At 59.3% G+C, this 21,210-nt stretch overlaps 4 protein-coding genes across 12 annotated transcripts; 1 reads left to right on the top strand and 3 right to left on the bottom strand.

Moving 5' to 3' along the window:
- Positions 1 to 1,062: 1,062 nt before the first annotated feature.
- Positions 1,063 to 6,778, bottom strand: aars2 (alanyl-tRNA synthetase 2, mitochondrial (putative)). Its single transcript, XM_085911073.1, has 22 exons — positions 6,453 to 6,778; positions 5,992 to 6,180; positions 5,723 to 5,868; positions 5,468 to 5,659; positions 4,857 to 5,001; positions 4,655 to 4,794; positions 4,472 to 4,580; positions 4,296 to 4,334; positions 4,111 to 4,225; positions 3,903 to 4,030; positions 3,705 to 3,834; positions 3,437 to 3,609; positions 3,252 to 3,365; positions 2,976 to 3,116; positions 2,777 to 2,914; positions 2,609 to 2,712; positions 2,400 to 2,508; positions 2,167 to 2,295; positions 1,963 to 2,073; positions 1,801 to 1,899; positions 1,616 to 1,729; positions 1,063 to 1,540 (listed from the first exon to the last, which is right to left on the bottom strand). Exons 1-22 carry the CDS (start codon positions 6,666 to 6,668, stop codon positions 1,301 to 1,303), a joined length of 3,021 nt encoding a protein of 1,006 aa, XP_085767199.1. The 5' UTR covers positions 6,669 to 6,778; the 3' UTR covers positions 1,063 to 1,300.
- A 169-nt stretch (positions 6,779 to 6,947) lies between these two features.
- alg13 (ALG13 UDP-N-acetylglucosaminyltransferase subunit) lies at positions 6,948 to 12,410 on the bottom strand. 6 transcript variants are annotated; one of them, XM_085911079.1, is made up of 24 exons: positions 12,193 to 12,410; positions 11,670 to 11,753; positions 11,510 to 11,560; positions 11,373 to 11,419; positions 11,240 to 11,312; positions 11,084 to 11,165; positions 10,848 to 11,013; positions 10,724 to 10,778; positions 10,526 to 10,640; positions 10,390 to 10,454; positions 10,093 to 10,193; positions 9,929 to 10,014; positions 9,579 to 9,858; positions 9,340 to 9,444; positions 9,117 to 9,279; positions 8,855 to 9,041; positions 8,637 to 8,788; positions 8,493 to 8,564; positions 8,277 to 8,400; positions 8,092 to 8,211; positions 7,977 to 8,017; positions 7,752 to 7,905; positions 7,582 to 7,689; positions 6,948 to 7,514 (listed from the first exon to the last, which is right to left on the bottom strand). In XM_085911079.1, exons 1-24 carry the CDS (start codon positions 12,310 to 12,312, stop codon positions 7,210 to 7,212), a joined length of 2,856 nt encoding a protein of 951 aa, XP_085767205.1. In that variant the 5' UTR covers positions 12,313 to 12,410; the 3' UTR covers positions 6,948 to 7,209. The 6 variants fall into 6 exon arrangements, with proteins under 6 accessions (XP_085767205.1, XP_085767206.1, XP_085767201.1 ...); XM_085911080.1 differs by having other exon boundaries at positions 9,129 to 9,279; positions 12,193 to 12,409; XM_085911075.1 differs by having other exon boundaries at positions 8,493 to 8,788.
- A 218-nt stretch (positions 12,411 to 12,628) lies between these two features.
- On the bottom strand, positions 12,629 to 20,192 carry LOC147057566 (son of sevenless homolog 1-like). 3 transcript variants are annotated; one of them, XM_085911081.1, is made up of 13 exons: positions 19,350 to 20,192; positions 18,801 to 19,158; positions 18,603 to 18,684; positions 18,417 to 18,533; positions 17,823 to 18,308; positions 17,633 to 17,752; positions 17,413 to 17,575; positions 17,184 to 17,301; positions 16,907 to 17,079; positions 16,713 to 16,829; positions 16,377 to 16,554; positions 16,166 to 16,245; positions 15,144 to 15,812 (listed from the first exon to the last, which is right to left on the bottom strand). In XM_085911081.1, the coding sequence occupies exons 1-13, from the start codon at positions 19,635 to 19,637 to the stop codon at positions 15,513 to 15,515; spliced, it is 2,580 nt and encodes an 859-aa protein (XP_085767207.1). In that variant the 5' UTR covers positions 19,638 to 20,192; the 3' UTR covers positions 15,144 to 15,512. The 3 variants fall into 3 exon arrangements, with proteins under 3 accessions (XP_085767209.1, XP_085767207.1, XP_085767208.1); XM_085911083.1 differs by lacking the exons at positions 15,144 to 15,812; positions 16,166 to 16,245 and adding an exon at positions 12,629 to 13,089; XM_085911082.1 differs by lacking the exon at positions 16,166 to 16,245 and having other exon boundaries at positions 15,147 to 15,812.
- Positions 13,514 to 15,599, top strand: gemin6 (gem (nuclear organelle) associated protein 6). 2 transcript variants are annotated; one of them, XM_085911099.1, is made up of 3 exons: positions 13,514 to 13,604; positions 13,859 to 13,995; positions 14,517 to 15,599. In XM_085911099.1, exons 1-3 carry the CDS (start codon positions 13,563 to 13,565, stop codon positions 14,929 to 14,931), a joined length of 594 nt encoding a protein of 197 aa, XP_085767225.1. In that variant the 5' UTR covers positions 13,514 to 13,562; the 3' UTR covers positions 14,932 to 15,599. The 2 variants fall into 2 exon arrangements, with proteins under 2 accessions (XP_085767225.1, XP_085767226.1); XM_085911100.1 differs by having other exon boundaries at positions 13,564 to 13,758; positions 14,517 to 15,588.
- Positions 20,193 to 21,210: the final 1,018 nt, after the last annotated feature.

Here is a 21,210-nt window from a genome sequence, read left to right as displayed (position 1 = left end):
AGAAAAGGCCGTGCGCCTGTCTGTCCCTTGTCTTGCTGTGAGTCACGCGTTATTTTCACACGCCATCTTTTTGCAAATAGCCCAAAGCAGCTCAACAAAGTATGAAAGATAAACGTAAAGCAAATCGCAAGATTTCCCATGTCCCCACGATGAAATATTGCGGGCCCCTACTTTTTAGTTTCATGGTGCAGTTTGTTTGCCTGCTCGTTGGTTGGTTGGTTGGTTGGTTGGTTGGTTTGAAGTCCCGCGACCCCCAGCGCTATAGAAAATGGATGGTTTGAAGTGCTCTCGGGCTCATGACAGGAACCACTCGTGTTTTGAGCTCTTATCGGATAAAACAGGGGAGATTGGTTGAGTAATAAAGTTGGATTAGGTTGATTATTTTTTGCTTTGTTTTGGGGAATCTTTGTTCTGGAACACTTGCTCCTTTGATCGCTAGGCGCCGACGGAGCGGCCGGCCGGCCGGGTAGCAGCCGGACTGTTACGGATGTGGCCGGGGTGCCACCCTGGAGCCTTTCCAATCCACTTGACTCGTCATCCCTTCAAAGAGTGACTCGGAGTCGTCTTCACAATCTCTCCGACAGACAGACAGACCGACCGACCGACCGACCGCAGCCATCCATCTCGTGCTCTGCAAGAAAACCGTCGGTCGTCTTTACTTGGGTGTGGTTGTTTCGTGTACGTCTCACTCGTGTCGCAAGATGGCGCCAGAGATAGCTGATTTCTGGTCACCAAATATGATTCGAGTGTCGCTGCTGGAACGAAGTTTGGTTTTCAAGTCGTTCTGCTTTTGAATGAAGGGGGAGGCCAACTGCGCACCGCACCGCCCGCCCGCCCGCGCGTTTCAACATTGCTCATCGCCAACTGTAGCTTTTGCATGGCGACGCGTCGCGAGTTGGACAAGCGCTGGCCCGTACGCGTTGCGACAATGCCACCCGGCGGCGGACAGAGGAACTGCACAGGTGAGTTTCAGCTGGCGCGCGCCGCCGCGTAGTCCCCAGCTCGGCTGTTGTCTACACTTGAGTCATAAAAACCTGTTCTCGACACTTCAATACGGGAGATGTGCACTCCAAAGTTCAATGCAATCCATCTTTACTCGAGCCCACATTTACACAATTGTATGAGAAGCGACATGATCGGCACAGTTATGTTGATCATGACAGAATCTATTCGACTATAATGTTAGCTTTGCAGTACTTGAGCGCCTTTCTTCAAACAGTGGCATCTTGACAGCAAGTTTCTGGGCAGCAGGGCGGACGTAAGGGCGGGGCTTCCACTCAGCCTTGTCATCACGCCATGCTTAGCGCTCGGGCCCCGCCCCCAGACTTCCTGACTGCGCAGGAAGCCGTTCCGGTCGCCGCGACACCGTCGAGGTCACGAGACGAGCGCGAGCAAACGTTTGGGCCCACGTCAGCGCTTCGGCCACGTCACGGTTACTTCCGGTTCCGCGTGCCACCACTGCCGAGCCGCCGCCGTCGCCGCCCATCCTCCGACAAACGGCCGTCGCCCAATCGGAAGCCGGGAGCGCTGGCGCCGAGTCCTGAGCGAAACCGCGGCGGCCAATCAGACGCTTCCGAACAGACGGTGGACCCTCCTCCCCCGCTAGCGTCACTACCTTGGGAACCTGACAGGCGCACAGGACTTTTCCGGGATGCTTCTGGGGAGCCAACAGCATGACGTGAGCGGAAGGATGCGCTGAACTCACCAGGTTCACCGTCTTGACCAGCACCTGAACGCACGTAAAAGGCCGGTGCCAGACACGCCAACTGGGATGAGCTTCGGCGCCGGACGTCGACCTACCGCCAGGGACGGCGCCTCCACGGCGTCCACCAGCACAGCGTCCACCAGCGTAGCTTCCTGCTTGACGCCGGCCAGCACCGCCTGGGCCGCAACCGCCGCCTGTCGAGCACGCCGCTTAGCTTGCTGGTCGGGAAGTAGAACTTTGACCAAGACTACCATCACCTGGGCGTTCTCCAGCTTCCTGACCAAAGTGTTGCTCCGCCTCTGCATGGTCTTGAGGCGTGCCTGCAGTTCTCTTCGCAGCCACTGGGGGATGGGTGTGTTATCCACCGCCTGGAAGAGGCATGCACAGAAGCTGAAATCGCAGAGCGAGCGGGCGGGCGGGCGGGCGAGTGAGCGCAATGACAAAAATGCGGCGCCACTTACATCAGAGAGCACGCCCACTTCCTTGGCGAGACTCTGCGCAGAGTCCAAATGGGAGGAGGAGGCGGAAGCCGGCATTCTGGCCGCCAGGGAGTCCACTTCCTCCAGCAGCAATTGGCCCGCCTCCCGAGCCTCAAAATTACATTGGCGATACGTAAGACTAGGCTAGGCTAATCTGGACTTGAATTCATGGTTGGTGGAACTGGGCTAAGAATAGGGAACACATTTGTACCCACCTGAGCGGCCTCCGCTCCCGTGACGGCGACAATGCGAGCGATCCCTTTGACCAGCTGCCGCTCGGACACGATCACCAGGTCGCCGACGGAGGCCGTCTGCAACAGGTGACTGAGGCACGCACGCTTGCATGAGGGGGGTGAAGCGGAGCGGAGTGGAGGCGGGCGGGCGGGCGGGCGGCGTCTCACAACAAAAGCGCACTCGCACTCACGTTCCACAGCAGAGTTCCACTGACGCGCATTTGACCACAGGACGCTCCAAAAGTTCTGAAACCGGAACCGTCAGCGAGACCACTCGAACGGGGTCGGGATACACCTGAAGGCAGCAAGTCAAGTCGAGGAGAGGAAGTGACAGACGGGCGGGGCGCAGCGGATCTCACCTCGTCCACCGTGCGGATATTTGGGATGTTCATGGCGACCTTCAGGGGGACCTCCTGGACGTGCACCGCCTGGTTGGCCGCCACGGCCGCATTGACGGAGGCCTCCGCCTGCCGAAGCTGCCGGGCGCTCAGCGAGCCCTTGAAGAGGCGCGCCAACTCTAGTCAAGTTCATTGATGGGCGACGGGCCGACGGGCCCACCTTGACGGTGAAGTCGAAGCGTAGGCGCCGAGCGGACACGTGCGATCCTCTCTGGCTGAGGGACGGGCCCAGAAGTTTGCGCAGGGCATAGTTGAGCAGATGCGTGGCCGTGTGGTTTCTCATGCACGCCAGTCGGTGGGCCTGAGGGCGCCATAAGATGCTTGATCTTTTGGAAGCGCTCGTGTGCAGGTTAGCTTGCGCCTTTAGCTGCCGCCGCCGCGTGCCATTGGATGGACCCACCAACCCACCGCGTGTGTTCATTTGTGGTGCAGTCACCTGGTCCAGATGGAGGCGCACGCGGTCTCCGGACCGGAGGGCGTCGGCGGCCGTCACCTGGTGCATCACGTAGCCCCCAGCCGCCGACACGTGCTCCACGGAGAAGGGCAGGTCCTTACAGAGGGGAAGTCCGGGCGCTGAGAGCGGGACGGATGGCCAGAGCGGCAAAGGCGGCAAAGACGTACTTCCTGTCCACCACCTTGTACAAAGTACCCGCGGTCGGCGTCCTGTCCACCCTGCTCGGCGTAGAAGGAAGTCCGGTCCAGAATGACGGCGCAGCGCTGACCCGGTTCCACTTGAGACACCAGCGCCGTGCCGTCAAACAGAGCCAGTACGCGCGCTTGGCACGTCGGGAACACTGAGGGTAAAAGCGGTCGCTCAGTTGAACCAATGCTGGCCAGGCCAGGCCAGGCCAGGAGAGAGGCACACGTGCGGGCGGATGTGGACACGCACCGTAGCCTTCCCGCTGGACCGCGTACTCGTACTTGGCGCTGTCGTCCGTGTGAGCCACGCCCTCTCGCCGCAGCTGGTCCAGGACGACCGCGTTCAATGTCAGCCGATCGTCGGCCCGCTCCGACATCACCTGACGCCGCCAGCGACGACGTGTTAGCGCAGTTGCTTGGCAGGGCGGGTCGGAGCGGCGGGCGCCACCTTGTGTTGCTTTGCGACGAGCCGCTCCACTTCCTGGCGGTCGACCGAGGCGCCCTCCTCGTCCAGCATCAGCTCCACCAGGTCCAGTGGGAAGCCCAAGTCCCGGTGCAGCGAGCACGCCAGCGCCGCTGAACAAAAGAGACGCACAAGGTCAAGACGCTTTGTCGTGGCTTGGACGCTGGGTGAGCCTGCAATCGGGTGAACTCACCGGGAAAGAGAGGGCGCTGCGGATCCAAGGTTCGGAGGGTGCGGCGCACCAGCCGGCTGCCCCGCTGCAGATTGGACAGGAAGTGATCCTCGTTCTGGTCGATGACCTCCATCACCTGGTGGCGGACGCTCGGGGTCAGACGCTCGCTGTCGGACAGCGTTGGTCCGCCGGAACGGCGAACTCACCCTGTGGACCTCGCGGCGCACTTCCGGATACACGTCGCCCTGGGTGGGTGCGTGAGACCAGCGTCACGTCACGCAAGACGGACAAGATGCCTATGCCCGCCACTTGGGGCTGCACGACAATGATGCTGCCATTTTCTGGCCCAATGGGAAGACGGGTGGTGCCGAAGCCAACGTACCAGGCTGCGCGCCACGTGCGGCACCAGGCTCGCCAGCGTTCCCTGGGGAGCCCGCAGGACCTCCGAGGAGAAACGGACCGCCCGCCTCAGGATCCTCCTCAGCACCAGCCTGACGGAGAGTAGAAAGGCGGGCGTGACGGCCCGTCGGATGCGGCCCCGCCCGCCCGCCCGCCCGCCACTCACTCGGCTCCTGACGCGCCGGGGTGGACCCCGTCGGCGATGCAGACCGCCAGGGCGCGGGCATGGTCGGCCACCACCCGGTACGCTGTGTCCACCCGCGCCTCGGGTCCTGTCTGGCCGCCGTATGGCGGCGCGGCGCTTCTCTGAGGAGGAAGACACGTGAGCGGGCGGGCGGGCAGGCGATCTAGCGCTTGCCGTGTCGTACCTGGTGGATGGCGTCCATCAGCGGGGTGAAGAGGTCCGTGTCATAGTTGGAGCGTTTGCCCTGAAGGATGCCGAGCAGCCTCTCCAGACCCAAACCCGTGTCCACACTGCGGCACGGCAACGTGCGGAGCTCCCCGTCACGCTCCCTGACAGACGGACGGACGGACGGACGGACAGACACGCGCCGAGAGTTTCAGCCTCGACCGAACCCAAATGATGTCATTTTTGGATGATGAAGCCAAACAAGTACAACTCTTTTGTTTCCATCCGTGAGCCGGATGCGGCAGGGGACTGATGAGCCCGGAATGGGATGGAAAAATCCATTCCCAAAAACACAGTTAGCGACAACCTGAGTTGCCAGCAGGCGAGCGAGCCGTACGTAAGCCGAGCCCAGGCTCGCCGTACGTAAGCCGAGCCCAGGTTCGCCGTACGTAAGCCGAGCCCAGGCTCGCCGTACGTAAGCCGAGCCGAGGTGACGCTCGCCGTACGTAAGCCGAGCCGAGGCTCGCCGTACCTAAGCCGAGCCAACCCTCGCCGTACGTAAGCCAAGCCGAGGCACCGCTTGCCGTACGCACGCCGAGGCAGCGCTTAGCCATAGAGCGCTCCACGCACCTGCTGTACTGCATGAAGACCAGGTTCCAGATCTCCAGGACATCCGGACAGGCGGCGTTGACCAGGGGGGCAGCGTCCCGGCCTCCCACCCGGTCGTAGTGGATCTCGGTGCAGGGGCCGCAGGGGCCCGTGTCGCCCATCTCCCAGAAGTTCTCCATCAGGCCGAATGCGAGGAGGCGATCCGGTGGAACCCTGAGGAGGCGGCTTGAGCTCATCACCCTCGTGCGGACCGCAGCGTCCGTGTCGCGGGCCTACCCGAGGTCCAGCCAGATGCGGCGCGTTTCCTCGTCGGCTCCCAGGCCCGAAGCGGCGTCGCCGGCAAAGTAAGACACGTAGAGCCTGTCGGACGCTATCCCGTAGCGCTCCGTCAGCAGCGTCCAGGCCATGGCGCAGGCCTCTTCCTGCCGGCACCGGTGGGGGGGGGGCACGGTCAAGGAACCCACCCACCCGCAAGGTAGCGCCAAACTCCACACATGGTGACCAATATTTGGCCTTTTGTGTGCATGCAAATCAAATCACACTACCTTGAAGTAGTCGCCGAAGGACCAGTTGCCCATCATCTCAAAGAAGGTGTGGTGGTACACGTCCTTGCCCACGTCGTCCAGGTCGTTGTGCTTGCCGCCCGCCCGCACGCACTTCTGACTGTTGACCACGCGGCGGTACGAGGCCATGGCGCTGCGAGGGTTTGCTGTGCCCAACAAGATGGGCTTGAACTGCAACAGAAAACGCTTCAAACAGCTTGTGTGCATGAAAACACACACACGTGTGTGTATGTGTGTGTGTGTGTATATATATATATATATATATATATATATATATATATATAATATTTTCTGTTTAAGTCATTGTAGGTTTCAAAAGGTCATTCTGACATTCTCATTTAGCCTCGTGACTGGAAAACAAGAAATGACCAGCAACGTTTGTTTGAGAGATGAACAAAATGATAGCGCACTCTAATTTGGAAAGTTTTCGGCTCTGACCGAACCTGGTTCATTCCGGCGTTGACAAAGAGCAGGCTGGGATCCCCCCTGGGCCGGACCGGGGACGACGGCACCGGCAGGTGTCCATGCTCCTGCTCGAAGAAGTCCACGAAAGTCTTACGGACGCGCTCGGCGCTGACTTCCGGGGGACACACGCTGACTTGACGAACCCAGCCAAGCGGCCGAAAGGGCGCCAAGCTTCGCGGAAGCAGGGCCAGCATCAGCGGCCGACGGAGGAGAACCGCCTAGTCAAAAGGTCATCACGAGAACGACGAGAAGTTGGCGAGCTCGCCTCCGTGTTGCTCTTCAACGGCGCGGATGGGCGGGCTCGACGAAAAAAAAGAGGCTATAACGCCTCACCGCCATCTAGCGCCCGGGAGGTGTACAGCAGAGCTCCTCGGACTATTTGCGCATTTGTCGACCGATTCAAAGTGCTTGACATTGTTCAAACAAACGTGAGTTGGGGACACATTAGATCACTTCTAAACACTAACGCACAATTGTATTTTTTTTTTATCTCTGCTGGTGACAAACTTTATTGAACCTGGAACCAAGTGAACAAAAATCAAACAGACACCATCTGGCAGTAACAAAAACATCCCTTCAGCAGTGAAGCGGCCGTGCCCATCTCTCTCCGAGTGGCCGGCGCAAAGTCAACGGTTTTGTTGTGACGCTTACGGCGACAACCAATTCAAACAAACCAACTTAAGGCGCTGCCTTTGGTACCGGCATAACTAGTGAGCCAGGGCTAGCACACATGCATCAGGCGCTAGGTGGGATACAGTGTGCGGGCGGTGATGTAATGTAGCCCACCACGTGGGGGGGGTTGGGGACGGGGCAGTAGAACCGCGGCCCACCCCAGTGCGCAGGCACACAGGCGTGGTGTGTGTGGTAAGGGTGGTGGGCAGAATGTGCCAGAGGGGCCGGGGCGGATGACAGGTAGGTGGCTGGGGGCGGAGCTTCATAAGGCAGGTGCAGGACAGAGGGGAGGCCCATCTGGTCCGGGTACAAAGCAGGGGCCGAAGGCGGCGCGTTGAGGGAGGAGCCATCCAGCGAATGGGCGGGGCCTAGGAGACAAAACCAGCAGAGTCAGCATTTGTCAACTTCCTCATCCGAGCACGCATTACGACCGACCGAGGCCATGCGCGTCCGCCGTCTGACACTCCGCCGTCCCGTTGGCTTCCAGATAAGGGGGCGGTAGCGGTCCGCTGCGCCCCGCCTCGGCGTAGGACGGGTGGGCAGCTGCAGATGGAAGATCAGAAAGTAAGACCTGCTCTGTCTCACACAAACTGAGATGATCTCACGGTGAGAGGGGGCTTCCTGGCCAAGGTAAGGAGGGCAGTGCTGGTAGGTGAAGGCCACGTCGGAAGGGTACAAAGCGGGGGGGTAGGGCGCCACTGTCTGCTGGTGCTGCTGTTGTTGCTGCTGCTGCTGCTGCCAGCAGCTCTGATGGTACCACTGAGGACATCAGTCACCACACCATGTGACGCGCACAACCACACACTACATGGACACGAGATGTACGCAACCTGCACTCCGAGGTTGTAGTAGTACTGAAGGACACGACAGTCTGCAAGATGCACCACCACAAAGGCAACAATTACAATTCCAAACGCAAAGGCCAATAATGCCGGATACGCCTACCTCTGGGTAGGTCGCTACCGTTGGGGTCGTAGGAGTAGGGAGGCGGCGCCACCACCGAGCAGAGCCCCTCTCCCAACTCATTCACCAACCACGGTGCGGCAGCTGGGATCGCCACGGCAACTGCGCACAAAAACACGCACCAGCGTCCACGCAGCTATGGATGGGCGCGCGCGACAGGGACTCACCCGAGCGAGGCTGAACGTGCGGTGCTGGCGCCGCCCGCGCGCCGGCCAAGCGGGACGAAGATGAGGGCGAAGAGGAAGAGGAGGAAGTCGGCGAGGAAGATATCACCGCCATTGGCTTCACCGCCTAACACGCATACGCAAGCAAGCAAGCAAGCACACTGGCCGAGGTTTGTCTGACGAGCGTGCGAGCGAGCGCAGCGACGGGCGTGTGCGCACCTGCTGCACCGTGTAGCCGTAGCCCTCGTCGGCTCTCGGAGGAGAGTCGACGAGGCCTCCTTCCTCCCGGTCCTGCGGCGTGACCGGGATGTCACGAAATCCCTTAACGGAGCGACTCGAGCGGCGGGTCAGAGTGCACGTCACCTGTGCGGCGGGACTCTCGACGGCGTCGCCGGCGTAAACGCTCGGCGTCTGGTACCCGCCATCTGTCGGGTCAACTTCCTGCGAGCGAGGCCAAGGCGACGACGCGCCGCGCGACTCGCCCTGACTGGCCAACATATAGTCGTCTCTGAAGTCTGACACAGGCACAGGGATCACGATACGGCAAAGGGGTCGCTGTTGGCACGCTTAGCCGCACCCACCGCGGGTCAGCTCAGCCCGATCGCGTTGGACAGCGTCAGCGTCCTGCTCTTCCTCTGACGAACACGTGAGGGCACCCCCTGCCGATGGGCTGCGTTGGAGCGGGTCCCCCGAGCCTCTCTGGAGGCGATAGGAGCTTGAGGGAGGGGGCGGGGCCACCACGCTCGACAGTTGCGGCACCGAAGCGCCCTTTCAAATAAAATGCACAGATGCAACAAGATGGGGGGGAGGGGAAAAAAAAGAGCGGGCGAGTGACAAGCGCACCAAAATGGATACCGTAGTAAGCGTGGCAAAAATGTCATGGTTGGCGTCATCCACGCGGTAGTATGCCACGGCATTGTCCATCTCCGCCGATGGCTCGGCCGCGTCGTCTTCATTGAAGTAGGGACACCCTTTGGCGAGTGCCGCCGGATGACGACGACTGCGACTGAACACAAAATGGAGGCTTTGGATTCCGCACCCTAGCCGACGCGCGCGGCCTTCTTACCGAGATCTGAAAGCGTAGCTGCCGTAATCGTAGTAACGCCTGGTGGGCGGGTAGTAGGTCAGATGAGGACCCACAAGGTGGCGGTTCACCACACGGCTCAAGCTTCTGACCCAAATCCAAACGCGCATGCACGCGGACACGCACGCACAGACAGACAGACAGACAGACAGACAGACCCACCCAAACACAGGGAGTTGTTAGTATATTTGGATGCCAGTGAGCATCACTGTCACGTCCACCTGGAGGCGCCGTATCTGGAAGCTCTGGCGCCGACAAAGGTTTGGCCATGCTGCTGCTGATGGTTGGTGTGGTGCGGGGGAGCGTAGGGGTCGTAGGGCACGGCGCCGGCCGACGGAGGCCGACCCACGGGCTGGAAGCGCGGCGGGAGCGGCCCGGAGCCACCGTAGGAGGAGGTCGGGGGCACCGCCGGGTCCACCCCCTTGACGAGGATCCCGCCCCCTCGAGACTTCCTGAAGTAGCGATGGCGCTGATGCCTCTGGTGACCTCGCCCGTCGACGTCTAAGGAGACAAATGGGAAGGTGGCCGCGGCTGGCAGCTAACGTTAGGGGAGGGAGGGAGGGCCACGTACCCGGGTCGCCTTTGCGAGGCGGAGCCGACGCGTTCCAGGCTGGAACCGGATTGACGGCTTTCACATCCGCCACGGGAACCAAATGTCTGATGGTGGACGGGAGTTCTCATTACAGACTGCGTGCGTGCGTGCGTGCGTACATGAGCGAGCGAGCGAGCATCTACTTCTCTCCCAGCTCTTCGATGAAGACCGTGACAGCGGCCGAGTGCGTTCCCACTTCCTGGATGAAGGCGTTAAAGTACTTCCCTTTGGGCTCCAGACGCACCTAAATGGCACACATTTGCAAAGACACACTGTGACGCAATCAAATTTCAAAATCGTCTCTATTCATCATATATAGGATTGGGCTCAGCTGAGATTCATTGGCAACGGCAGAAGAGAAAGCCATATAAAGAAAGCGCTTTCAAAGTGGGCCGACGTCAGGTCGCTCTAGCTAGGCCTTAAAGTTTGGCTGGTCTAACCTGACACTTGTCCCCCAGGAAGTACTGTCGGCCGGCAAACACCATGTAGTCCATCTTCTGCATTTCTGACGGCAGGGCGGCATGCCACGGTCAAGATCGCCGCCGCCGCGGCGGGCCCAATTTGCGGCCTGCCTACCTTTGCAGCTGTCCTGCCAGACGTCAAACTCCACGTTTCGGTAGACGTCGGCGTCCAGCGACTTCAGCACCTTGTAAGGCAGGCACAGCCTGCCAGGCGGCAGAGCATCGCACGCCTGCCGAGCACACGGGAAAGGCTGAGCGCAGGTCAACCACAAAAGTGCGCACGCGTGGCCTCGCTGTCGTCGGCCGGTCTCACCTTGACGTCCTCGCTCAACACTCCGAGCTTCTCCTCCGCTGCCTCCGCCTCCTCCCTGCATGGAGAAAGGCAGCCGTCACGGGCACCAATGCGAGCGCTCGCTCGCTCCCACCCACCGACGTACCTGTGAGCTCTGTCCTCGGGGGGGTCGTAGCCGACGTCGACGTCGCTACAGGCGGACAGACTGTTCCGATAGCGACGACCTCCGAGCTTGAAGGCCTCGGCGGCCTGAGAAAGCTCGGCCTCCTCGCAACCAAACACCTTGGTGTAGAGCAGCTCGTACACCAGGGCTACACACGGGCACGTCATTGCACCCGCACGGCCAGAGATGGCGCGGCCGCAGTCGACCTTTGAACTCACCCTGGCTGAGGGCTGCGGAGGCGGGGTAACTCCTGGGGTACACGATGTCATAGTGGCCGTTGATGGAGCAGGACAACGTTACCTAGGCCACACGCGTGCAGTTACCGCGATGACCCGCCTCGACGTCAGCGGGCGGGCGGGCGGGGCGCGCCTCACCTTGTCCACAAAGTCGTCCTCGGAGATGACGGTGGCGGCTTTGCCGGGATAACGGTAGATCAGGAATCGCCGCCTAAACGAACACACCTGCGTCTAAGCGCTGCGCTGAGTCCGGCCGCCGGTCGAGCGTCACCTGTAAAGCTGAGACAGAGCCTTGATCTCCACCTGGCCCACCGTCTCCTGCGACACACACGCAAACAAATGCTTCCTCAGTTGGGGTTCTGTGGCCGTCCGGCAAAGGAGAGGAGAGGTGCGTGCGTGCGTCCGCACCTTAGGATCCTCCAGGCGCTCCAGATACTTGTCAAAGGAGCCTTCCACGAACTTGAAAGGAAAACAGGTGACATCACGCGGCTGTGGGTTGCCATCCGATAGGCGTGCGCGACATCATCTCTCTCTCTCTCGCCTGCTGCCTGGCGTCACGAAAACTTACCGGCTCAAAGACGTAGGCGTTTGCCCGCATGAAATCAGCACATGCCTGACGAATGGTATGGTGGTAGTTCTGAGAGTAGTACAACTATACGCACACACACACAATATTAGAAAAGAGAAAAAAAAGAAAGGCCATTTGAAATAATGTGCTGTTTATACGTGAAAGAACTGAATTGACGACATTTTGAGAAATGACAAAAAACAACAACAGTCATTTGCAGTCCTAACACTAAAATAGTAAGAAAAACACCCCGAAAGCCGCGTACAACGCACGTGCAAAAAAACAAGTCAACAATTATTCGCAGTCCTGACACACAAATTACTGACAGAACAACCAAAGCCTCGAACGACCACGCGTAAAGCAAGTCACGCACGACAGCGAAGGTGACCGACCGAAAGACGCAAGTCAAGAAAACACCGACTGGGCAAAGCCGCTATCCGGCCTTTAGCATTAGCTTGCTTCGCGCGAGGATTAATTCGAGAGCTATGGCCAAACTTGGCCGGGCTTGACTGCTCGCTCTGACCTGCTCGGAGACGGCCCGGAAGAGGCTGGACGCGTCCCTGGCGACCATCTTACGGTAGAGGCCGAGGCTGGCTAGGTAGTCGTCCATGTTGACGAAATACTTTTTGAGGCCTTTTTGCATGCCGCCACTGCCACTGCCACTGCCTGCCACTGCCTGCCGCCGTCGTCGTCGTCGTCGTCACCCAAATGTTAGCGCTAATCAAGTGGCGCCTAAGCCTTTGGCGCCACTTGATTAGCGCTAACAAGCCGCGGGCCGAAACACCTGCGTCACGTCACGCACCGCCCAAGCAAAACTACAACAATCCAATAAAAACGAAGTGAAGGACGACAAAGCCCTATCTTCTTTTTTGATTTTGACCGGGCAGCAACAAAAACATTTTTGAAACCATGAACTTTGATTTGACTCCACATGGCAGGGGAAAATAAAAAATCTCGGATTTTGCCAGCGATGTTACTTTTGGAGCCCATTTCCACCAATAATAAAGAAATGATCTTTTTATTTACTGAACAGAATGCCAATATACGCCTCTATTTGACCCATAGCGCTAAAATAAATAGACAGTGCATTTGACAGGCAGAAATGCATCTTCAATAGACAAGCTAGAGTCCAAATGAAACAAATGACACACAACTGGAGACCTTTAGCATGTAGGGCTTAGGGGTGGGTACACATTTTCAATGTCATTGCATCCAGCCTTAAATAAATAAGACGTCAAACATTCTACCAGAATAGGCAAATATTTGCAAAGAACGCACATCGGAACGACATTCCATTCGCAAAGCTGTATTGAAGAGCGAGCCCGTTCTCTTCTTGAACTTAGGCTGCATTCCACGAAGGTCGGAAGTCGCACCACAAGAGCACTCGAACGCCCTTGAACTGGGACTCTGCCAAGTCGGCCTGAAAGAAAAGAAAGCACCAGAGTTCACCGACGGGCGTCTCTGGACAGTGGCGACCGCGTGGAGGCGCTGTCCGCGAAAAATTGGAAATCATTTGACAAGATCATAAATATATATTTATCTTCATCATTATGTTATTTATGTCATTTAGCTCTTTAGCGTGATTTGTACTGACTGCATGGAGATAGGCCGCTATCCGCCTACATGAAGTTTATTCGCTGAAATGAAAGAAATGCCTTGAATATGTCAAAGAAAATTGTGGAGAAGGTTTGCTGGAGGTCAAAATGAGTTATGATGAACGAGAACAACGAATAGTCTTTCGGAAAAAGCCAAAGGGTGGAATTTTCACCTAAGACAAAAAAAAAAAAAAAATCCACCTTCATTTAGGCAGGTTTGAGATTGGCAACGTAAGAGGAACGCTGGCGGCTTCACATCCCCCGACGGCGAGCATGCGCCACGCCACTGAGAGCGGAAATGTTGAACCCGGAAGCATTAGAAGCACGTACACCAGCTCAAGTATGTAGACATGGTGATCATTTGCTTCGCGTGGTGTAAATATTGATCGATATTGATCGAAGCGACGGTCATTTAGTTTACTTTATGAATATCTACGTGCGTTGGTTCAGTAGGTCCCAAACGCGGAACTTGTTTGAATTCGGAAGAGTCAACGGTACTTCAATCGGCGACTTGCCAAATTTGCTTAGCTTTTCTCTTCTCTTCTTTGCTTTGCTTCGCTTGATTGATTGATTGATTGATTTCGGACGTTGTAGGACATGCAGCGCGACTGGCTCCACTTGGGTCCGCTGCAGTGGACCACGTACGTCAACAAAGAGCTCCAAGTGACGGCTGGGATGGAGGCGAAAGAGTTTGCCGGATGGCTGCTTACCATCGACCCGGTGTCCGCCAGGCACGTTAACACCCGCGCCAAAAGTGCACCCAGACCTACCCGTTAGCTCCGATGACTTCAAATCGTCGTTCATGCAAGGCAAGGCAAGGCAAGGCAAGGCAAGGCAAGGCAAGGCAAGGCAAGGCAAGGCAAGGCAAGGCAAGGCAAGGCTGGTGTTTTTCAAATTGATCAGGAAGCACATGCACACCCAACAGTTTGCACAAGTATCGGTTTCCAAATCGCGTCTACAATCTCAATGTAGGTGAGCTTTTTTTTTTTCTCGGCTGGGCGCTACCGGGTTGGTGACCCCTGAAAATTAGGCAATAATAGAACCGATTGCGCGTCACGCTGCCATCCAATTCAATGTGCTGTCCCTGCTGTAGCCAGCAGGAGGCCGCGTATGGTGACGCGACGCCGCGGTAGTCAGGTCAGGTCAGGTCAGGTGAGAGCTTGGCAAATTGACACGATCGATTCTTTTCCGTTGTCTTGCGTTGAGCTTTCGGGTAAGCCTGTGACCCCGTGTGCCCACCCACCCACCGCAGTTTGGTCCTGGTCAGCTTGGGCGAGGAAGGCGGATCCGGCAGCATCCGGGTGGTGATGGGTCACGCCGTGCGGCGTGTCCAGGTCCTACGAGAGGCCGACGCCGCCGCGGCTCAGCGCCTGCGTGAGCTGTTTGCCTCGCCGACGTGCGGCGGAGCGGACCCGCAGCGTCGCGCAGCGGTACGCCGATGGCTGGAGCGCAACCGCGTCCCCGTGGAGGAGTGCGCCGACCGGCTCAGGGTGGCCGGCGCGCTCACCCTGGCGCCGCCGTACGGGCCCGACAACTGCAGCGGCGCCAACCCCGTGGTGCTGGAGCGAGTGCGCAAGCTGCTGGAAGGACAGCCGCGCCGGGAAGACGACCGGGAGCCTGTGCCAATGGACTTGCCTCCGAGCGTCCCTCCTTCTGTTATTGACTGAGAAACTGTCTTGTTTGCTGTTGACACTTGATTGGTTTTCAAGGATGGATTCGGAGTCCCCGTCCGATACGTCGGCAGCGTGCATCCGAAACGGCTGGCCTATTGTCAACGGCTGGCCTATTGTCAACGGCTGGCTGGCCCCAAGGAGACGTGCAAAACAATCCACGGCTATTTGGATCGTTCCTTAGAGACCTCATTTGACATGAATTGTGCAAAGTTGTGCCTATCCAGTTGATGAGGGAATTGAAAAAGTCATCCTCGTCAAGCTAAAGTGTGTGCTTCTGGACGCATTTATTTGGAATCAGTTGCCGGTGGCAATTTGCGGACGTGTCAAATTTTAAACCATTTCTCTGGGAATTGATGAAACTTTGTATCGAGGACTTTAACGTGCCTCCATAAAGTGGTGATTGTGGCATCGACTCAACTTTTATTCCCTTGTGACAAACAAGTCTAAACAAGCGTCTTAACGCAAACGTACTAGCTCTTTGGCTCTGGTATCTGAAGGCATGGCACTGGGCTGGCTCCACTATCAGCAGTGTCGCATCTGTCCGGCAGGGGAGCGTGGCTCAGAGAGTCCCTCTTCTAGCTTTTGGGGGGCGCGTCGTGGCGAGGCGGCCCAGCGGGGCCGTCGAGCAGGAAGGGCAGTCCCGGCGAAGGAGGTGGCATCCTCCCGGACACGGACGAGGTGGCGGCGGGACCCGGGCAGGTCGCCACGGGAAAGAAGGCCCGGGTGGCCGGCAGCTCGCCGCGGGAGCGTCCCCAGGGCCCCGGCAGCAAGCGCAGGGGCGAGCCGAGCGGCGGGCTGTCGGGAGGGGACGACAGTGACGAGCGGCGGGGGGGGGAGAGCTCGCAGGCGGGGCGGCCGGGCGGCTCGGACCGCATCTGAGCACAATGGAGAGGGTCGTCATGACAACATCCCCGCCCGAACCAAGCACCTTGGCGTCATCCTAACAATCTCTGTGAGTAAAGCTGATCATAACAATACCAGTCCTCGGTTTCAATCCCATTCTAGCCGTCGGCAAACAAAAGCGTGAGGCTTTTTCAAATCAGCAGCAGCAGCAGCATCACAAAGGCCATCAAATCTCTCAATAAACAATCTTTCGCATGATCATCAAAACAAACATTATCACCACAACTCTCGTCAAAGCAATCGGCCGGCGCCACGGCAACGCTCGGTCGGCACTAGACGCCCGTCGAACAAGCAGCAGGGGCATAAGAATAGCAAGAAGGAGAACCTTGGACGGGGACGACTCGGGTCTTCGGCGGGGCAGCACGGACGGCGCCAACTGGGCCACGTCGCCGAAGGAGGCCGACCCTGACGGGCATAGGGCACGCCGCGACGTCAGCGCCGACACCGAAGACCGGAGCGCACAAAGGTCCCGGGTCGGAGTTCAATGACCCAGGTTAACGCGAGAAGACCCGGCAGGCTAACGTCACGCCGCTTACCGGAGTCGGCGGGGCTGCCGGGCACTCGCGGCGAGTCAAAGACGCTGCCGGCCGGGGGCGGAGTCAGCGGCGTGCGGGGGGAGTCGGGGGTGCCGTAGCTGATCTTGCATGGCTGGTTTTGCAGCGGCGCCGTGGGACGGATACCCGGGGACTTCAGGGGACACGTGTACCTCTTGGCCTAAAGGTGGAGGCGTTTGGCACGTCAGCAACGCAAAGGCACGGCCACCGAGCCAGGAGGCGCTATCGCTATCGTGTTGCTCTTGTTGTTGTGTTGGCTTCAATGTCAGAATCTGGAAGTTTTGGAATTTCAAGCCTAACCTCGGTGCGTGTACTCACAAAGCGCGGCGGCGTGCGGGCATTGCGCGGCTCAATGAGCAGGGACTTGCTGAACAGCCGATCGCCAAAGTCGTTCTCGCACAGCTCCTCCAGCGGGTTGAGCTTTTCAAAGAACTTCTGGCACACACAACGCACGCGCCGATCAGACAAACGGCGGCAACGGTGGCGGCGGCACAGCGCAAACGACAGCCCACCCTGATGTCACTCTCCACCCGCAGGCAGTACGGCTGGTTCTGGTACTGCTGGATCTCGCCCGTGATCTCCGCCACTTTCCTCCGCTTGCTGAAGTTGATCAAATCCTTGCCGTGGTGAAGCAGGAAGTCCGGATTGCCCTCCTCGGTCTTCAAGATGTTGCTCAGGTAGATGCCTGCCGCACGTGTGAGCGTACTTTAACGGAAGCCCGGCACCCGGCGCTCGCTCGCTCCCCTCCCTCCTTCCCTCCCCCCCTCCCTCGCTCCCTCCGGGCTGTACCAAAGAAGGGCACACAGGGGGGGTTGATGGAGCGCAGTTTGGCCAAATACTTCTTGTAGTGGTCTTCGCTCAGCTTGTGTGCTTCTTCCAGAATCTTTCTCTGACGGCTGGGAATTTGCTGAAGGCAAACAGACGAGGCTTTTGGAAGACAAAGGCAAGACAACTCCGAAAAAGGCCCAGCCTTTCCATTTGGCCACCAGGCGACGCGCTAGCCTGCAAGCGCCAGCACCTCAAAGGTGTGCTCCAGCCTGTACACGGGCGAGGAGTCCATGGCGCTGACCACCGCCAGGACTCCGTTGAAGTTGTTGAGCTCCTGGAAGACTTGCAGGATCTCGATGATGCGCGACACCACCGCCACTCGCTCCTCCAGGTTCTCCGTCTCCACCACGCACCTGCGGCGGAAGGGAGATGGGCAAATGGGCGCGAGCCAGAGCGGCACCGGGGCTCACTTTTCAAACCAGAGGGTCAAGTTGGTGGTGTGGCGGATCATCCGCAGCAGGTTGGGAGAAAGGCTCTCTTTGTCCTCTTTGGTCCACACGCTGCCCACCAGCTCAGAGGGCCGCACCGCCCTGCGCCAGCGACGGACGGGGGCAGGCGCGTCAAGGGAGCCGGCGCCTCTCGCCCCGGGCCCTTTCTCACCTGTACAAGTCGGACTCCAGCAGGGTGAGCTGGCGGGCGATCTCGATGGGGTGAAGCGTCATGAGGTCAAAGTGCTCGGGGCGGCCCGGCTCGCAGACGTGCCACTCGGTGGGCGGCTGAGGGTCCCGGTGGTGGTGGCCCGGCCCGCCGTGGCCCGGCCCGCCGTGGCCCGGCCCGCCGTGGCCCGGCCCGCCGTGGCCCGGCCCGCCGTGGCCCGGCCCGCCGGCCGCCTCTTTCTTCCTTTGGATGATCTTTGTGATGGACTCCACCCACTTCCTCATGGCCTTGCCTGCAACGCAAAGGCGAGGGAGGGCTGACAAAGGCGAGGGAGGGCTGACTGGCTTCCGGGCCATCGGCCGGCGCCGCTGGTGTCGCCGGGCACCTCGGACCGACGCCGCAAAGTCCTCCAGCCGTCCCAGCAGATGAGCGTCCCTCTCAAAGTCGTAAAAGTGATGCTCCAGCCAGTGACGGCACACGTTTAGGACTCTGGCCGAGCACACACAGGCGGCGGCGGCGGCGGCGATGGCGCCGGGCGTGTCAAAGGTGCAGGCCGCCCACCCAAAAATCCCATTGATTGCGGGCTGGCCTACCTACCGGAGCTGGACGGGCTGCACAAATTCTTTGCGGAAGCGTTTGAGCTCAGCGCCGACGGGCCGCTCCCCTCCGTCAGGCCGGTCCGCCTCGTCGGGTCTCGGCTCAGGGATCTCAAACCTGAACACGGCCGTTGCGTCATCTGTGCGTGCGCGTGTGCGCGTGTGCGCGCGCGTGCTTGCGTGCTACCTCTCGATGAGCAGGTCCAGCAGCTCCCGCGGCTTGCAGAAAGATCTGTAGGTCGTCAGAAAGGTTCGAACAAAATTGGGATCTGCGGAAGCAAGCGGGTCAGAGGACAAAGGGTGCCCCAATTGGCTAGTGCTTGTCTCCTTTCGGTCAGTTTGGCTCGGTCAAAGGACACCAAATCCGCTTTTGGTGTCCACTCACCGGCATAGGTGTGGAAGGTGAGCCTCTCCACCAGCTTGAGGAGGGTGCCGGCTTTGACGGCGGGAACGCCCAACTTGGATCGCCCGGCGTCCTCGAACAGCACGTTCTCCTCCGAGTCGGGCTGGGCGAAGCGGTAGAGGTGGGGCGCGGGCAGGCGAAGGCGCTGCTGCTCCTCCTCCTGCACTGTGGCGGCGTCCAGCATGTCATCCAACGTGACGCCGTACCGCAGCGACACCAGCGCCGCCATCCAGCCGTTCTTCTCCTGGGCCGAGCCGGCCGCAAAGACGGCGCCGTTGCCGTCCTTGGGGACGATTTCAAAGGCGTGCCGGTACTCGCCCTCCTTGTCGTTGATCTGGACCTTGCAAAATGAACCCACCGGCGCTTTCAAACAGGGCCGCTTTGGCTGGGAACCAATCGGGAAGTGGTCGGAATCCGGAGGTTGACGGAGATTGAGCGAGCGGCTAACCGAACCGAGCGCTGCCTTGCTTTTTTCCCCATCCAAACGGGTTCCGATCACTTCCCGGTTGCTAACGCGGAGGTTTTGGTCACCTTGCGGACAAAAAACTTCTCCTCCAGGCGGTACTCGGCGGAAGAGCCGGCGCCGTGGTTGGACTTGCAGCAGACGATGAGGCCGTCAAAGAGGAAGACGTGGCGCCGGTGCTTGGCCCCCACTCGGTTCAGCGTCCCTTCCATGACCAAGCGACGGCAGCACTGGCCGATGTCTTTGCCCTCCCAGCCGTCGATGTTCTTCTGGATCTCGTTCATCTTCTCCACGGCCGAGCGTTCGCCCTTCATCCGCGGGCTGTGCGGGCGGCTCGCCGAGGCGCTGCCACGCATCCGCCGGAGAATTTCTACTTTTTTTTCAAAGCCGTCATTCCGACGCAAAATCCCGGACCTGATTCTAGCGCTCAAAGCAAATCCCGTTCAAACATCCGTTCGTTCCCATTCGCGCGCGAGTCGCAGGCAGGCTCGCTGGTGTTTCTCGTCTGGACGGATTATCCCACTTTTGATCGGCCATCAGCGTGAGGTCAGAGGGCCACGTCAGCTCGGACGGCACGCCAACGTGACGGCCGACGCGGCAAGCGAGAGCGGGCCGGGCCTACCGCGCCCGGCCGACCCGTGTGCTGAGCCTGGGCTAATCACCTTAGCGCATAAACCCAAGAGGTATGAAGGCGACGCGGCACGTCGCGTCACGGGACCTCGGCCCGCTCACGTCTCAGTAAGCCGCCTGGTCTCCCTTCACCTTTTGACGGCCGCCTCTGCTCTCCTGGAAGCCCGTTTGCTTCTGGTCTGCATTGTTTCCTCTCTGGCTGCTCAGAACAATGAGCAGAACCGCCCCGCCCCGCCTGCCCGACCGACCGACCGACCACCCGCGTCACTTCCTGACCCCCCCCCCCCCCCTCACCCCTCATACGGACCTGAGAGTGCGCTTGGCCAGGCCGCCAGTGCAGATCCTCTCCACGCTGCTCTGAAGGTTGAGCAGAGCCGTGATGGCCCACTTTGGGCACTCCTCGTCCTGGCCCGCTCCAGGCACTCCTTGTCCTCCTGGTCCTGGCCGTGATAGCCTGCTTCGGGCAATTCCCGCCGGCTCTGGCTCTTCTCCTCCAGTTGCTGCAAGGCACTTTGCCCGCACGCTGAGTGCTGCGGGCGGCGCCATCTCGTGGAACTCCAGCCGTACTTGCAACTTGGTTTGAATTCGTTTCGGCTCCATCATTTGATGGATGCCCCCGCCCTCCCCCTTGAAATGAACAAAAAGACATTGAGCACAACATTTCTTGGGAACACCTTCTTAATATGGGGGAAAAAAAGAAGAAGCAAGCAAAAGAACGCCACCATTTTGGCACCGAGACGATGTCAAAGACGTGCAGGCGTGCAGGCAGGCACAAGTCGAGAGTGGACGGCCGACGTCAGTGACGGCGGTACGGGCCCGACCTCGGCGACTGGCCACATTTTCCGGCGGCTCGGAGCGGGCGGGCGCCCCACCATTGGCCGGCACCGCGAAGGGTTCGCAAAGAGTGACCCCGAAAGGCAAGTCGGCGGCCACTTTTCGGCCGCCCAGCTCCACAAGCGAAGCGTTCGCTCGTCCGGTTCTGGTCTGCAGATCTTGTCGCTTTACTACTACCGTGCGTTTGTGTGATATCCGGGTTGCAGCGTGAGGGGCCGGCTCTACGCAGGGGCAAGAGAGGGCAACGTTCCCTCAAACAGATGCCCTGCCCCCTCAAATGCAACTTTTACAAGTGAAAAATCCTCTGATAGAAACAGCCCCTTCCCTCTGCCCTCTCATGTCGGTGCAGTGTGTCCTCCCTCCCTCGCTCAAACAGCCTGCCGTCTGTCAGGACTCCGCGCCCCTCCGTAAACATCCAATCACTGTGAGTATGCAAATGAGGCAAGAGGCAGCCAGAGAGTCAGC

Source organism: Syngnathus leptorhynchus, chromosome 5 (genome assembly GCF_054491065.1).
Source record: "Syngnathus leptorhynchus isolate UIUO chromosome 5, UIUO_Slep, whole genome shotgun sequence".
Lineage (NCBI taxonomy): Eukaryota > Metazoa > Chordata > Actinopteri > Syngnathiformes > Syngnathidae > Syngnathus > Syngnathus leptorhynchus.
The sequence above is the reverse complement of the archived record's forward strand: the minus strand, read 5'-3'. Positions and strand labels throughout refer to the sequence as shown.

Bases quoted from the DNA above. Each gene is read 5' to 3' on its own strand.
- LOC147057566 (XM_085911081.1), bottom strand. From the start codon at position 19,637: ATGCGTGGCAGCGCCTCGGCGAGCCGCCCGCACAGCCCGCGGATGAAG. The intron at 17,753-17,822 runs GTGAGAAAGGGC...TCGCTGGCGCAG, and splicing joins CTGGAGTCCGACTTGTACAG to GGCGGTGCGGCCCTCTGAGC. The intron at 16,830-16,906 runs GTGGGCTGTCGT...TGTGTGTGCCAG, and splicing joins GGGTGGAGAGTGACATCAGG to AAGTTCTTTGAAAAGCTCAA.
- gemin6 (XM_085911099.1), top strand. From the start codon at position 13,563: ATGTTGAACCCGGAAGCATTAGAAGCACGTACACCAGCTCAA. The intron at 13,605-13,858 runs GTATGTAGACAT...CGGACGTTGTAG, and splicing joins AAGCACGTACACCAGCTCAA to GACATGCAGCGCGACTGGCT. The intron at 13,996-14,516 runs GCACGTTAACAC...CACCCACCGCAG, and splicing joins ATCGACCCGGTGTCCGCCAG to TTTGGTCCTGGTCAGCTTGG.
- aars2 (XM_085911073.1), bottom strand. From the start codon at position 6,668: ATGCTGGCCCTGCTTCCGCGAAGCTTGGCGCCCTTTCGGCCGCTTGGC. The intron at 4,031-4,110 runs GTGAGTTCACCC...TCTTTTGTTCAG, and splicing joins GCAGCGCCCTCTCTTTCCCG to CGGCGCTGGCGTGCTCGCTG. The intron at 2,296-2,399 runs GTGGGTACAAAT...TGTAATTTTGAG, and splicing joins CGGGAGCGGAGGCCGCTCAG to GCTCGGGAGGCGGGCCAATT.
- alg13 (XM_085911074.1), bottom strand. From the start codon at position 12,312: ATGCAAAAAGGCCTCAAAAAGTATTTCGTCAACATGGACGACTACCTA. The intron at 11,754-12,192 runs GTCAGAGCGAGC...GTGTGCGTATAG, and splicing joins TCCGGGCCGTCTCCGAGCAG to TTGTACTACTCTCAGAACTA. The intron at 10,194-10,389 runs GTTAGACCAGCC...TGTGCCATTTAG, and splicing joins TCCTGGGGGACAAGTGTCAG to GTGCGTCTGGAGCCCAAAGG.